This window comes from Dromiciops gliroides, chromosome 3 (assembly GCF_019393635.1).
Source record: "Dromiciops gliroides isolate mDroGli1 chromosome 3, mDroGli1.pri, whole genome shotgun sequence".
Classification (NCBI taxonomy): domain Eukaryota; kingdom Metazoa; phylum Chordata; class Mammalia; order Microbiotheria; family Microbiotheriidae; genus Dromiciops; species Dromiciops gliroides.
The window spans coordinates 219,925,841-219,942,108 of record NC_057863.1 but is presented as its reverse complement, the minus strand read 5'-3'; the positions used below and the strand labels follow the sequence as shown (position 1 = coordinate 219,942,108).

Genomic DNA, 16,268 nt, shown 5'->3' with positions numbered 1-16,268 from the left:
GACAGAAGAAATGAAAACCCCCTCTTAGCCATGTAGTCTGTTCCACTCAAACTATACTGTTTCCTGATTTTGTCTTGCTATCTCTGCCAGTTAAAATCCTTATCAGGCCCCATTTTAGTACTACCGCCATTAACAATCTTCCTTGATTTCCCTTACCCTTCTATCCTGCTGTTGAAGTGACCTATGATCTCTCCCTAATATTATTTTCTTAAAGCATTTTGCAATTCCTCTTTGAGCCTGTCATTGTTTTCCTTTGAATTATGCTTACCTACATACCCTTTCCTCCATTTATTCATAAGGTCACTTAAAATCAAGACTGTCCTCAATACCCATTACCATGTTTCTCTCGTAGTCAGCATAGCCCTAATCATTTCTTCCTCCACAACAATAGTCAATAGCTTCTGTTAAGTGTAGAACAATGTTGCTGGTATATTTAAGGAGAGGGACTACAAATCAAAATAATAAAGAAATAGTCCCTGTTACTGCCCTGCCTTTTTAAGGAGCTAATGTCCTAGGTTGGAAGAAAAAACACCTCACAGTGTTTCAGCCTTCATAATGGTATTACTGGAAAAATGTCTCCCCCAAATCCCTGAAAGAACAAGCTGTAACAGTTGAACCCTTCTTTATTAAAAAAGTAGAAGTCCTCAAGTCCTGCATTAGATTAAAAAGTTTCTGAATGAATAAAACTAATAAAGATCAAATAAGGAGAGAAACTGTAGAAGAAGGAAACCATTGCCAGCCCCCATATAGCAAGTCTGATATTCAAGATATATAGCAAATTTAAAAATGTAACACTATGAGCTATTCCCCTATAGATGCAAGTAGTAAGAGGATATGAAGATAGTTTTGTCAAATAATGAATTAATTCCAACTACCAATGAGCTCATGGAAACATGCTCCAAAGTACTAAGAGAAATACAAATTAGAACAACCCTTCTTTAAATCCTTCAAATTGGCAATGGCGATATATTCAGTGTAGAGGGTGCAGTCAGAAGGCAGCTACCCTTAATATGTTGTCAATTCTGTCCCATCGTTCCAGGAGACTTTGAAGTTATTCAAGGAAAGGGAATAAATGGGCCCTTATTAGGCATACATCTCAGTGAAGTAAGTCAGAAATAAAGGTCTAATATAGAACTAAAATATTCGCAGCACTCATGATACCAAAGAAGGGTGGTCAGGGGTGGGAGGTAGAAAGATAAATGCTCATTGATAGGCAAATGGCTAGAAAACTGGTCTAGGCTTCTCATCACTATTATAGTGCTGTAAGAAATGCTGCATATGAAACATCCAGAGAAATATCTAGATTTATTGCAATACCAATCAGACTACAAAGGGGATACTTTATTGCAGAATAACAATTTATTTGGAAGAGCTAATGTCTAGAATCTCAAGGAAAGTAAATGAGGATTGAAGCAGTTACAGCTTGATAATTATACTGTAAAGCAATAATCATCAAAAACACTTGTTAAAAAAAATAGGAAGGCAGGTCAGTAGAACAACCAGAAAGAGTTGAATTAAATAATCTAGGTTTTTATAAACTTAAGATTTTAAATAATTTGGTGAAAAACTCATTCGAATATAGTAGCTGGTAAAATTGGAGGGCAGTTTGGCAAAAATTAAGTTTAGTCTTACACAATATCTCACAGTGGGCTCAGATAGAATGAGACTTAAAGATTAAAAGACACATCTTTTTGAAAATGGAATCAAAACACATCGCTTATAGCTATGGCTAGGAGGAGAGTTCTTAACCAAAGGAAAGAGGAAAGTATAAAAGGTGAAATGCATGATTTTGAATCCTTGAAATTGAAAAACAAATACACATAATTTTTTCTTGATTTCTCTATATAGACTATAACAATACAAATAGAATAAATAAAACCATCAAAGAAACCCCAAACTGAATGCTATGTACTTAAAATCCTTAAGTTTGGCCCCAAAGAAGAAAGGGACAAATGTACCTCTTCCCTTTTCACAAGTGTTGAACTGCAGGTGTGAAGCATTGCATATATTGCCTGTGCTAAAGGGTTTTATTGATGTGCTTTTTCCCCTCTTATCCTTTGTTACGAGGGATGGCTAGGGAAGAGAGGAAAAAAATGAATATGTCCTTTGGAAAGTGTAATTTTCCAAAGAACATTTAGAAATGAAGAAGTAAAAACAAAATAGATCAATAAAAATGTATTTTTATAAAGCATAACACTCACTGTTAATGCTATGCATGCCTTTAATGCGAGAAAAATAAAATGTGGAAAATAATGAAGACAGGAATGTGTTGGAGAGGGAGAGAAAGAGTAGCCCCTCCAAAACTATAACGATATGAGAAAAAGTAAGTTTAAGTTCCACAAGCTAAAGAGGGGGTGGCTTATTTTGTAGTAGGTTTTAATTTTATGGGCAAAATATGCTATTTTTGTCTCTTTGTATGTTTATATTTTTCAGATCCAGCCTTTTAGATTTGTCACCCAAAAGAACTGAACCTTCCATTTACAATACAATAAGTATTAAGTGCCTACTTGTATGAGGCAATTAGGTGATGCAGCAGATAGAGTGCCAGGCCTGGATTCAGAAAGACCTGAGTTCAAATCACACCACAGACACTAGCTGTATGACCTGAGCATGTCACTTAACCCTTTTTGCCTCAGTTTCCTCATCTGTAAAATGAGCTGGTGAAGGAAATGGCAAACCATTCCAATATCTTTGCCAAGAAAACCTCAAGTGGGGTCATGAAGACTCAAACAAGACTGAAACGACTGAACAACAACTTGTATGGGGAACACTGTTTAAGCTTTAAGAGAATTTCACACTTTAAGAAAATTTTATTTGTTTTCCCTTGGGTACTTTTGTGCTTTAAGCTCAGCTTTTACTAAAAAATAATTTTGATAATTCATTTCTTTTATTGGTTACTTTAATTCCTTTATCCAACAAATGATAAAATAGTTGGAGAACTGAAATACCTGAAAGTGTTGGCATACCTTGCTGACAAGGTTATCTTTGGGGAAACATTGGAAAAACATGAGGAGAGACCTTAGGACAGCACTATATCCAGGATTCAAATCCAGCAAGTAAAACTCGCTTTTGACATACTATGATCAATAGGCTTTTTAGGTATAGAATTGATGACAGTGTATTAGGCGATTCAGTTAAGATTTTCCTCAGATTTCAGAACAGAGGCAGAGGAAGGAATTTAGCTGAGATTTGAAGGAATCCAAGGGACAAAGAAAAGGAGAGAAAGTTCCAGAAATATGGACATCCAGGGAACATTCATGGGATCTTGAGATGGTGTATCTTGGGTAACCATTGTCTCTGAATCTCGGAATATATCATGTAGGGAAAGGTAGAAAACTGCATAGATAGGGGAATCCAGGTTATGAAGTCCTGTAAAAGCCATACAGAAGTAGTTAGGTTTTTTTGTTTTTGTTTTAGTATTTGGTCCTGGGAGGAAATTAGGGAGCCCCTGAAATGTATTGAATAGAGGGGTAGGAGAAGGTGGTGACTTGATCAGACCTGTGTCTACTTTAGGATGGTCAATTGGATGGATGGATGGATGGATGGAGATTTAGAAAGATTTAGATGGATCTAGGAATTTAGAGAGAGTGGAGAGAGGAAGACCTAGCAGAAGGATGTTGCAGTAGTCTAGGCTTGAGGTAACAATGAGTCCCTGAACCATGTTGGTGGTGGTGTCAGAGGAGAGAAAGGAGTATATGACAACTGATTGGATAAGAGGTATTGGGTAAAAGAGTGAATAGTTGAGGATGAAAACTAGGGAATGTGGACAGATAGTAAATAATGAAATTAGGTAGAGGGAAGTATTTGAGTTTTTGTTTTCTTTGTTTTTTTTTAAATAAAATTATTTTATTATTTTCCAGTTACATGTAAGGATGAAGAGGGAAGTATTTGGAGCGGGGAAGAAAGATGAATTCAGTTTTGGTATGCTGAGTTTAAAATGTGGGACATCTAGTTTGAAATGTCTCATAGGCAGAGATGTGAGACTAGAGGTCAGCAGAGAGGTTAGGGCTGGGTGAATAAATCTGAGAATCTGCATAGGCATGATAGTAAAATCCATGGGAGCTAATGGTATATTACCAAATCAGGCAATTATAGAGGGAGAAGAGGACCCAGGATGGGGCCCTGTGGGATACCCACAGTTGATTAGCATGACTTTGAAAAAAGTCTAGCTAAAGAGACTAAAAAGAAGCAGGTAGGTAAGTAGGTAGGTAGGTAGGTAGGTAGGTAGGTAGGTAGGTAGGTAGGTAGGTAGGTAGGTAGGTAGGAAGGAAGGAAAACCAGGCATCAGTGGTGTCCTGAAAATATAGAAAGAAGTATCTAGGAAAAAAATTGCCAGTGTCAAAGGCTGCAGAGAGTTCAAGGAAGATGAAGATTGAAAAAAGATGATTAGATTCTGTAATCAAAAATCATTGGTAACTATGGAGAGAGTAGTTTCAATTGAACGATGAGATCAGAAGCCAGAATACAGAGATTTAAGATGATAAGATAAAAGGAAATGGAGGCACCAAATGGAGATAGCTCCCTGAAGGTTTTAACCATAAGAGGGAGAAGAAATATGGGATGCCAGCATTCAGGAATGGATGAATAAGGTGAGAGGTTTTGAGGATGAAGAAGACAAGGGCATTTTTTTAGGCAATATGGAAACCTCCAGAAGATGGGAAGAGTGAAGACTGATGAGAAAGTAGGGGTGTTGACAGGGCAATCTGTCAGAGAAGACAGGATCACTTGGACATGTACAGGTATTCGCCTTGTTAAGAAGGAATGAAAAGTTTAGAAAAGCCTCTGTAGTAACTGGCATGGGGAGTTAATAAGAAGAGTGTAAAAGGATTGCCTTGCCACACTGAGAACCTAGTTGAAATTATAGAAAAGTTAATTTGTGGGGAAATCAGTCAGCATGGTTTTGTGATTTTCTTCAGTTTTGTTCAGCAGCACATGAGTAGGAGTGAAAACAGTAGATGGTGGGAGCAATCCAAGGCTGAAATTTGACAGGACATGATTTGATAGAATAAATGGTCATTTGAGAGATGACAATGTAGAATTCAGCTGGTTCACCAAGTGTCAAGATGGGACTAGAGAGTGTAGCCACTGCAGATCCTGGAGTAGGGGGTGGAAACTGACTAGAGGATGGGGTGAATGTTATAGTGAGGGCAAAGGACAGAATTTGGACTTGTCAAACAGAGGAATAGGTGGAATGACAAGGCATGATTACATAAAAGCATCTCAAAGTTCATGAACTCAGATGCTGCACTCTATTTGAGTGAAGGAAATATGATCAAGAGTATGACCATCTCTGTGTAGCTGTGATACAATGCAGAATAAAGTCATGGGAAATGAATAGTTTGAGAAATTGTGAGATTAAGATGTTTGAGGGAATATCGTGTATGTTGAAGTCTCCTAGTACTAGGGCAGGAGTTGGGGAGAACCAAGTACTTAACCTATTGAGGAAGTATGGGAAGTGTCCTAGAAGTTGTTACACAACAGGCACGAGACTCCTGATTGGATGATCAATATGGATTGAATAAACTTCAAAGGGGAAACATTAAGCTTTCAATTGACAAGTACCAGTTTTACAGACCCTGTGTCAAGAACATGAGTCATGCTGTCACAACAAGGCATGGGAACTCACCCAGAGAAGATAGAAGTGTTCCTTAATTGGCCACATACAAAGAACCTTCTAGATCTAATTTTTTTTTCTAGGATTTGTCCATTATTATTGCAAATCTGCTTAAGACTATGCTTCTGTTATTAAGCAGTTGAATGATTTCACCTGCATTTACATAACAGAAGAGAGCCAGAAAGACATAAGAGGCCAAATTGTTTTAAAATTCATCCAGAGCCATTTGGAAATTGATGGACCAGAAAAAGTGAATAAATCTACTCAACCACCTCATGAGGTCACTAGGATTGGCCTTTGTAGATGCAAACAAGCCTTACACAAATGCCAGTCTATAGGGCTAAAGAGTAATCTTGTACCAAGAAAATTGTAGTCACCAGAAATCAGTTGCATTTGCCAAAACTGCACTTAGTGAGAGCAATACTTGCTCTCTCATTGGTAAAGTGGAATTTTTTTGTTTTTTGTTTTTGAAGTGGGCTATTACTGAAAAGCTTAAAGACTGTGCATATAGGTTGCAAATATTCACCAACTTAGGTCTCCACTTGAGCCAATTTAGCTGCTACTTGCTAGAGATGGATAACAGAGCTAGTCAATTATGAATTGATCATTCATTTTGAACCAGGGAAAACTTATGTGGACACAAATTCTTTGTCCCTAAGGACATGTAACAGTGAATTAATGGTGATACATGAAGAAAGGGTGAAAGTTATATGTAACATTCAAGAAACTGGGCTACGACCAAGTGGAAATGTAACTGAGAGTTTGCTTCCACTAGGCAACATATATGAACCTTGTTTCATTGAATCAATCTTCTCTGCCTCAATCGTCTTTGAATGACTGGAAGTGAACAGATGCCTGATAAAGTACTGTAAGAAGGGATACAAGCCAAGAAACAAGGAAATGGTTTTAAAGAGCTTGAGTGTCATCAACACACACACACACACACACACAAGGCGCAGTGGCAAAGATTGGAGCTTCAACTATAGAAACTAATGTTATCCCAGACTGAGGCTAATCCCACAGAGTAACAGGAGCCAATTGATGCTTCCCAGCACTTATTGCTTTATGGGCATGAAAAAACTGGTTAATAAGTTTGGACACATCGGTCAAGAATGAAATTTGGAGTGTCAGAAACCAATTTTGTCAGCCTAACATAACATATGTCAGTAAGAAATATGAAATGTGTGCTCCTTTTTTTCAAAGAAAGGCAGTACTAATTCATGCCATACATTTGAAAAATATAAACATTAGAAAACCTTTAGAACTTGTTAGCATTCATCAACACATCATCATCATCATCAGGCATTTAATAAAGGCTTACTTTATGTAAGGCACTGTGCTAAGTATGGAGAAAACAAGAAAAATAAAAACATGGTCCCTTCCCTCGAGTTCAATTTTAATGTAAGAGACTACATGTACATACAAGATATATACTGGGTAAATGAGAAATTATTATTGTTCGACCTTTGTTCTTGAAGAGGACCGATGACATCAGGAAGGTGATGGCTTGACTTGCAATCGAACTGGATTTAAGTGAGGCAGGGCTTTGCAAAGTCACCAGTGTCACTCTCTCCTCTGGAGCCATCTGGGTCCAGTGACAAGATATAGGTCAAGATGACTGGAGATGGCCCTGAATACAGTGGGAGACCTTGGCCATTTTTAAACTAAGGTATTTCCCAAGTCTGTCTCAGACAGAAGGCATAGGGGGAAAAGAGAGGAGTAACCAGGAAAGACCTCTTACAGAAAGTCATATTTGAGCTGAGTCTTCAGGGAAACCAAGAAATGGAATGGAAGGAGGGACATCATTCCAGGGATGGGGAGCATCCAGTCAAACGTCACAGACAGAGTCAGGAGATATAGTGTCATATGAGAAGAACAGCAAGAAAACCAATTTCCCTGGATTGCAAAGTACATAGAAAGGAATAAAATGTAAGAAGAAAGAAAAAGTAGAAAGCTAGTTTGTGATGGGCTTTAGAAACCAAACAGAGGATTTTATATTTGATCCTGTAGATAATAGGGAGCCACTGTTGTTTGTTTAGCTGGGAGTGACAAGCATTGACTTTATCTTTGGAAGGAGAGAATAAGACTCTAAGTCATTTTAATGGTGACTGATCATTTCACCAAGTACGCACAAGTGTACCCTACCAGGAACCAGGAAAAAGCTATAGTTGTCACAGGAGAAATATTTCTCAGTATATGAATTCCTTACCAGCATCCATTCTAAGGCAGAGACTTTGAGGGTTTGCCATTTAAAGAAATATGAACCTGGTCAGCCATTGAGAAGTCTAGAAATACACCTTACCATCCACAAGGAAACACATATAAAGCATCTAAGGAATACTGATGCCAGAACAAAAATCGTGTGTGTATAGCTTCTTCAGGAATTATCATTCCTGAATTATCACACAAGATTTCACCATCCTTACCTAATTTTTTACCCAGAGCTGTGTTTAACCATTGACTGAAGCTTTGAAGCTTCAGACAACAAAGAAGAAATATAATCACTTGGCTGAAAGATGCATATCAACTAGCCACATCTTTGATTCAGAAGAACTCTGACCGAAGTAAATGATAGTAGGATAACCCAAGTTCATAGCCAACACCGTCCACAAGAAGAGAAGAAGTTCTCCTGAGAAACCATGCTATTCAGGGACCCACATGTTAACTATTCAAATACATAACTGCTCCTCCCCCATTTATTCCCCCATTCCATAAGCCCTTTCCCGTTTCTTTCATGTAGGATTTCACCCCATGCTACTTCTGCCCTTCCCCCTCCCCCAGTGCATTCCCCTCACCCATCAGTTTAACGTTAAAGATGTCATCATGGGGCAGCTAGGTGACACAGTGGACAAAGCATCTACCCTGGACCCAGGGGGATCCCAGTCAAAACCTGGCCTCTGACACAAGACAGTCACTCACTGCATGACCCCAGGTATGTCCCCCAACTCCAATTTTTTATGGTTCTCTAGGGTCTTGTATTTGAAAGTCAAATTTGCCATTCAGTTCAGGTCTTTTCATGATGAATACCTGAAAGTCCTTTTTCATTGAAGTCCCATTTTTTCCTCTGAAAGATTATGATCAGTTTTGCTAGATGCGTGATTCTTGGTTGTAATCCCAATTCCTTTGCCCTCTGGAATATCATATTCCATGCCCTCCAGTCCTTTAATGTAGAAGCTGTTAAATCTTGTGCTATCCTGACTGGGTCTCCACAGTACTTGAATTCTTTCTTTTTGGAAGCTTTCAATATTTCCTCCTTGACCTGAGAGCTCTGGAATTTGGCTATAATATTCCTAGGAGTTTTCCTTTTGGGCTCTCTTTCAGGAAGTGATCAGTGAATTCTTTCAATTTCTGTTTTATCTTCTGCTTCTAGAATATTGGGGCAATTTTCCCTGAGAATATCTTGGAAGATGATGTCTAAGCTCTTTCCATGATCATGGTTTTCAGGTAGACCAATAATTTTCAAATTATCTCTCCTGGATCTATTTTCTAGGTCAGTTGTTTCTCCTAGAAGATATTTCACATTGCCCTCTATTTTTTTATTCATTTGAATTTGCTTTATTGTGTCTTAGTTTCTCGTAAAGTCACTAGCTTCCATTTGTTCAATCCTAATTCTTAGGCAATTATTTTTGTCAGAGAGCTTTTGTATCTCCTTTTGCATTTGGCCAATTTGGCTTTTCACGCTGTTGACTTTTTTTCTCATGTCTTTCCTGCATCACCCTCATTTCTCTTTCCATTTTTTCCTCTACCTCTCTAACTTTATCTTCAAAGTCCTTTTTGAGCACCTCTATGGCCTGAGACCAATTCATATTTTTCTTGGAAGCTTTAGATATAGGGGCCCTGATGTTGACATCTTCCTCTGAGGGTGCACCTCGATCTTCCTTGTCACTAAAGAAACTTTCTATGGTCCTCACCTTTCTCTGTCTGTTCATCTTGTCTTTCTTTAACTTGACTTTTAGCTCATTAAAGTGGGGCACTGTTTCTAGGCTGCTGTATCCCAAGATTTAGAAGTCCCAGGTGGTATGATTTAAGGAGGATCATGTTCTTCACTCATCTAGCCTGTTCCCTGGTCTGTAGATGACCCCAGACCAACTTGCTAATCAACCAGCTTTGTGTGTTGTGATTGTCAGCTCTGACAAGCCTGTACCCCTCCCCCACCTGAGCCACTGCTACTCAAGCCTACCTCCTGGTTCCCAGCAGGGGTGAAAAACCCAAGTTCTGCCTCAGCACCAGTATAGACCCCTGTAATCTTCCCCCTGCCAAGGGCTCAACTCTCACCAGACTGTGAGCTTAGTTCCAGACAACACTGGTGCTGTAGCTGATTCAGAGGCTCTGGGGCATCTCTTTCTCTGGAGAGGCCTTCCTGGGACAGGATCTGTGTCAGGGTGACTGTGAGGTTGGACCCCACTCCTGTATCGGCACAGCAGCTCCCTCCTTTGGACCTTCAAAGTTGTCCTTGGTTAGAAGATGATTTCAGCATATTCTTCTGTGGGTTTTGCTGCTCCAGGAATTGTCCTATGGCATTATTTGTATGTTTTTTGGAGTGATCATGGGCATGGTCTATTTAAAGTCTAACCTTAGAAACTGGTGGATTCCTACCAAGACAATTCACTACAACCATAGGAGTTGAATACCTTGATGAGCAGATAGAGAAAAGTGATACACATATACTACAATAAACTCTAAATAAAAAGGTTACCCACCAGTTATACTGACCCAGAACATAATATTTCCAGTAAAGAAGACACTGTGTATTGTAATCTAGTAGCCTCGCCATGCCCTACTTGTGAAAAGGGTAATGGACCAAACCCAGAGACAGTAACTTTCCTGCCTAGAACTTAAATAATAGAGACTCGTAGGGTATAGAGAAACCTCAGAGCCCCCAAACACTCACAGATCCTGGGTTTCCTTTTAGTTCAGGTTTATAAATACTTAATATTCAGTAAATATTCAAGTGCTCACTATGTGCCAGGCACTGTGCTAAGTGCTAGGAATACAAATATGAAAAAAGATTCTCTACCAGCAAGGAGCTTACGATCTAATGGGGACAGGAGAGAAGATAACCCCAAAAAAGGAAACTGAAAAGTGTGAAAGTGATTTCTGGGTATATGTGTAATCATATATAAAAATCTGGATGGCTATTTGAATCAATACCAATTCTGCTTACTTAAATGCATGCAGTGAGAGTGGGAATGGAGAGAAGATACCTGGAGAAGATGCACAGTTAAAGTATTGTGGGTTTTCATTACCTCAATTTGGATTTTGTCAGTGCATACTGGCAGAGGTTTGAGCTGTGTATTTAATTTAGACAATAGAGAATTAGAAGGAGAAAGAGAGTAATACTTGGGGGTCAGAATCCTCCTGAGATATAAGCCCATAAGAATCTCCCAACAGCAAATGAGCAAAATGCTTTCACTTTTAAACTGCTGCCATGCCATCATTTTTGGCACATCAAGGGGGGTTTAAAGAGAATTCCTCTACTGGAGAAATGAGCTTGGAGAAAGCCTCTTTTTCTTTCTTTCTTTCTTTCTTTCTTTCTTTCTTTCTTTCTTTCTTTCTTTCTTTCTTTCTTTCTTTCTTTCTTTTGAATGAATGAATGAATGAAAAGGGATTTTTAGTCATTCACCAGATGTGCTAAATGAGGTAATATTTTTAAAATAATAAACATTTTTATTTAAAGTTTTGAGTTCCAAATTCTATCCCTTCTTCCTCTTCTCCCTCCCTGAGATGGTGAGCAATCAGATATGGGTTATACATGTATGATTATGTTAAACATTACCAGATTAGTCATTTTGTACAAGAAAATTTGAATAAAAGGAAAAAAATGAAAGAAAGTGGAAAATAGCACGCTGCAGCCTGTGCTCCATCAATATCAGTTCTTTCTTTGGAGAAGGATAGTATGTTTCATCAATAGTCCTTTGGGATTGTCAGATCATTTTATTGTTGAGAATTGTCATTCACAATTCTTCATCAAACAGTATTGCTGTCTCTATGCACAATGTTCTCTTTGTTCTGCTAACTTCACTATATATCAGTTCATACAGATAATTCCAGGCTTTTCTGAAATCATCCTGCTTGTCATTTCTTGTAGCACAATAATATTCCATCACTATCATATACCACAGGTTGTTTAGCCATTCACCAATGGATGGGCATTCCTTTGATTTTCAATTCTTAGCCACCACAAAAAGAGCTACTATAAATATTTTTGTACAAATAGGTTTTTCTCTCTTTTGGGGGATGTCTTTGGGATATAAACCTAGTAGTGGTATTGCTGGATGAAAGAGTATGCACAGTTTTATAGCCCTTTGGGCATAGTTACAAATTGTTCTCCAGAATGGTTGGATCTTTTCACAATTCTGCGAACAGTGGATTAGTATCCCAGGAAAGCCTCTTTTTCTATTAAAGGAGAAGAGGAGTTTCTCCTTTCAGTACAGTGACAACTTAGCCTTCCTTGCTCACTACCAGCTGCTTATATATAGATTTGCATTTTGGGGGGCAAAAAAAAACTATAAAAAAGAACAAAACTGAACATAAAATCAAAAATGTGATCTTACAGAGAAAACTTTCAAAGAAATAAATGCTTACGTATAATGTCTTCTGTTTCTCACTAATTTATCATTGTAATTATTGTTCTGTTTCCCCTTGCACTTTGGAACATTGAAAGAGGGGGAAAACTCAGCCTTTCTCTGTATCTATTTGTATTAGTGTTGAAGCTTCCTGGGATTCTGTAGAGCTTTCCACTTCAGTGGCTTCAGTCTCGACTAGTGTCAAAACCCCTTCAAGTTCCTCCTCAGCTTCTACTGGGCTAGTCTCTAAAACAAATGAATAATATCAAATGAGATAATATTTGTAAAGTGCCTACCACAAGGGTGTTCCTTTCTGTTCCCCTTCCAAAATGCCACTGCAGTTTTGTAAAGCCACTAAAGTTAGTCTCCAAAAGACTGGGTACCCTAAGAACTTACTCAGCAAATGAGGATTTATTCAATGGTCAATACATGTACTATGTAGCACATCATGCTACTATAGATCATGATAATGTAGATATCATGTTACATACCTTAAGTGATACAACACATTCTAAAAATGACTCCTTTCTTTAAGAAACACTTCAGGATAACTTCATGCAAGAACTTCTATTTCGGTTCTTAGAGCACAGTTTAATGAAAAAGAAGTAACTTTTTGCTCTTAGAGGAATAACCATTTTTAATGGACATTTCTAGCTGCTAGATAGGTGCTATTTGAATTTAAGTCCAACTCTTGTTTACAGAGCCTGTTTTGGTGGATAAAAGCGAAATTTCACAATTGCCCAAGTTCTAAAACAGTCCTAGAAATATTTTAAACCAAGTTTTTGAACATAGATTTCAAGCTTTTCATGACAAATTAGGATTGACTGGTTTGAATCTCTTCTCCTTCAAAACTGAACTTTTGAAAGCCATACAACGTCATACAAAAATGTTCTTCAGCTATTTGGAGTTTGGAGAAAGCAACTGGTGTCTTCTTTCTCTTCCTGCTCTGGTAATTGGGAAGAGGACAAAGATACTCTTGTTTTTTCCCTCTCTCCATTCGTAAAACATCCCCATTTCAATGGCCACCAAGGTGGCTGAAAAAGGTGCTGTGGAGTGTTTAGAGCTTGGTCAGAAATCAAAGAAGCCAAGATCATCCACTGCATCATGAGCCACTGCCAGTTGTCTTGACTTTTATCTTGCCATAAGACTTCCATGACTTAGGAAGAGAGAGAGGCTGATGACTTTGTACGACTCTGCCTCACTTCAATTCAATTCATTCACAAGTCAATGACATCACCCATGATGTCACTGATCCTCTTTGAAAATGAAGGATGAACTACAACTACATCCTTTCTCTACTTATACTCAAGAGCTACCCCTGCCTGAATCCAACCCTTCACAGTTCACTCTACAAGACACAACTTCCCTTTATTAGTCAAGAGAATGGGTTAAGAAGATGAGCAGAGCCTCAAACACATCCCAGTGGAGGCAGTACAGAAGAAAGAATAATCACTTCAGAATCAAGATGAGCTGAGTTCAAATTCTGTCCCTGACAATTTCTACCTGTATGACTTTGGGTAAGTCACAACTTCTATGTACCTCAGTTTTTCCTCATCTATAACACTGAAGGGGTTGAACTAGATGACTTCTCAAGTCTTTTTAAGCTCCCAAACCATGATCCCTATGCTTCCCTACAAAATTAGAGGGCCAGAGTTAGAGACAATTTGGTGTCACTATCATCTGATCTCCCCAGGTGATTCCTCCATTCTTTCCAAATTGTGAATCCCTCAAACCTTGTAAGGAGTGTATCCTGGTTGCTGTTTTAACAAGTGCAGTTGTTTTAAATTCAGTTATTTAAAATAATATTTTTCTTTCATTTTGAAAGTAAACATGATGGCTGACAGTAAATTAGCATGCTAGAGGAAAATGGTACTTCTGGTAATTGTAGAGAGCTTTTGTAAATTAAACACTTGCAGATGACTGCCCCATTCTCCATCATGGCAACAGAGCAATAATTTGCTAGAATGTCAGAATAATCCATTCATTCTGTTTAGTTTATTTACAGAAAAATCCTTGAAAGACGATGTATTATGAAGCTTACTGAATGAAAAGCTTAAGTGTTGTTTTGACAAAGACGAGTATTAAAAAAAAATCTACACACGCTAAGACATGTAACTGCTTCCAGAATTAGTGACTCACAACTTATCTTTACCTCATGTTTGTTGACTCTCACTGTCAGAAATTCCATAATTTCCTTCAAGAAATATTCTCCTAGGCTTACCCCCAACCTCCTTTTTTGACATTAGAAGAGGAAACATAGGTGCCATGTCTTTGTTTGCAGAGGACACTGATGATTTACATCAAGTTCTGGAATACTGCAGAGCCTCCTTAATGAAATCCGCAGTCACGGAGAGTTTGGTCTAGTTATCCACATAGGAAAAAACAATTAGGACAAAATGTCTTTCTTTTAGACTATGTATGCAGTTACATGGACAACTCATAGAGCTGGTTCACCAGTACAAATATCTTAGACAGATGCCACAGATAAGGGGAAGGAAAGGAAGGGAATAAGCATTTATTAGGCCCCAGTTATGTGCCAGGAACTGTTCTTTACAAAGATTATCACTACTTACACACATTATCAACACTTTCTCTTATTCATTCATCCATCCATCTATCCATCCATTTATTTATTTAAACGTTCATTCATTTATTTATTTGTTTACTCATTTATTTATAAATAATAAACATTTTTATGTATAGTTGTGAGTTCCAAATTTTATCCCTCCTTCTCTCTCTCCCCTCGCAATTCCCTGAGGCAGTAAGCAATGAGATATGGGTTATACATGTGCAATTATGTAAAACATTACCATGTTAGTCATGCTATTCTCAATACTTTCAAAGGTAGGTAATGAACTGGGTGCAGAATTGAAAAATAAACTACATTTTATTTGGGAGACTGCACAACTCTTTCAATGACTTTCAGTTCCTTTCTGAAATAAAATGGATTTTTTTTTAGAATCATTGGCTTCCAGTGATGTTGTCTATATATCTGTCAATCATGAAATATCACAACTTTGAAGGAATCAACATTGCATTTCATTCAAATGATATGAGAGACATAGTGGTCATAAATAACCTGCAGCATATTAAGAATGATGGATTGGATTATGAAATGTCACAAATTATATAAAAGATATAGGACTAGAAAAGTAGGTGTATGTGGTCACATAGCAGGATAACAGATAGACAGTTCTTGTGCCATTTTGATATCCAAGTCATATTGAGAGATATGAAAGCCCCTTTATGGAGGACTTAAAAGAAGATATCAATAAGACATGTGTGGGATATAATATTGGTAGCTTCTGATCTGCATCACAGCAGTGAGATCATTGAAGAACTGAAGTTGATCGCTACATATTTCTTCTACAGACACATTCCTATTAAGGAAAGCACCAAATAGGGCAATACTGGAAGACATCTTGCCAATGGCAGAATGACAGAAACTTTAACCAAACCTCCAACACCTAGGAAATAAAATTGTCCTATATCATATGCTCAGTAAAATGATAGGGATTGAATCAGTGTTATCAATTGACACATTTTCCATTTCCAAGAACACTTCCCTCCTAAAGGTTATAATACTATCATCCAAGATTTAGGGATGACATAACAGATGAGGCTTCATCACCAATTTCTTTTGGTACCTAATTCATTAATTCAACCCCCTCATATGGGTTCCAAAATAAGTTTGTCTTATGCTCAGCTTAAAATTTCAACTTAAAATGACTAATGTTTATGGTAAGGTTTCAGGATATAATTAATATATCATCTTCATTTGCATTCTCTCATGTTTGTGAGTAAAGAAATACATATTACATTTCAGCAATCACCCATTTTTATCATCATCATCATCATTAACTCTTGACATAATGGATTCCCTTTCAGGAGTGTAAATATTGGAAATGGAAATCAATTCAGGAATGGAAATATAGTATACTTTCTAAAAGCATATGAACTCAAAAGTTTACAAAGGATGTTAGACTCTTTCTAATTTCTTTTGGTGTCTCTCATTCCTTTAATGAAAAATCAGTTCATCTGAAGTTTGATAAGTAAATTAACTTTAAAAATAAGAGTGAGAAAGGGAG

The 16,268-nt window shown here is 37.7% G+C and overlaps 1 protein-coding gene across 1 annotated transcript in view; it reads left to right on the top strand.

Moving 5' to 3' along the window:
- Window positions 1-2,598, top strand: part of MOSPD2 (motile sperm domain containing 2) — a 46,478-nt gene extending 43,880 nt beyond the window's left edge. The window contains exon 15 of the mRNA XM_043997006.1: window positions 2,434-2,598. Within this exon, the coding sequence (XP_043852941.1) occupies window positions 2,434-2,469 (36 nt within the window). The 3' untranslated portion in view covers window positions 2,470-2,598. The remainder of the gene's footprint in view (window positions 1-2,433) is intronic.
- The last annotated feature ends 13,670 nt before the right edge of the window (window positions 2,599-16,268 follow it).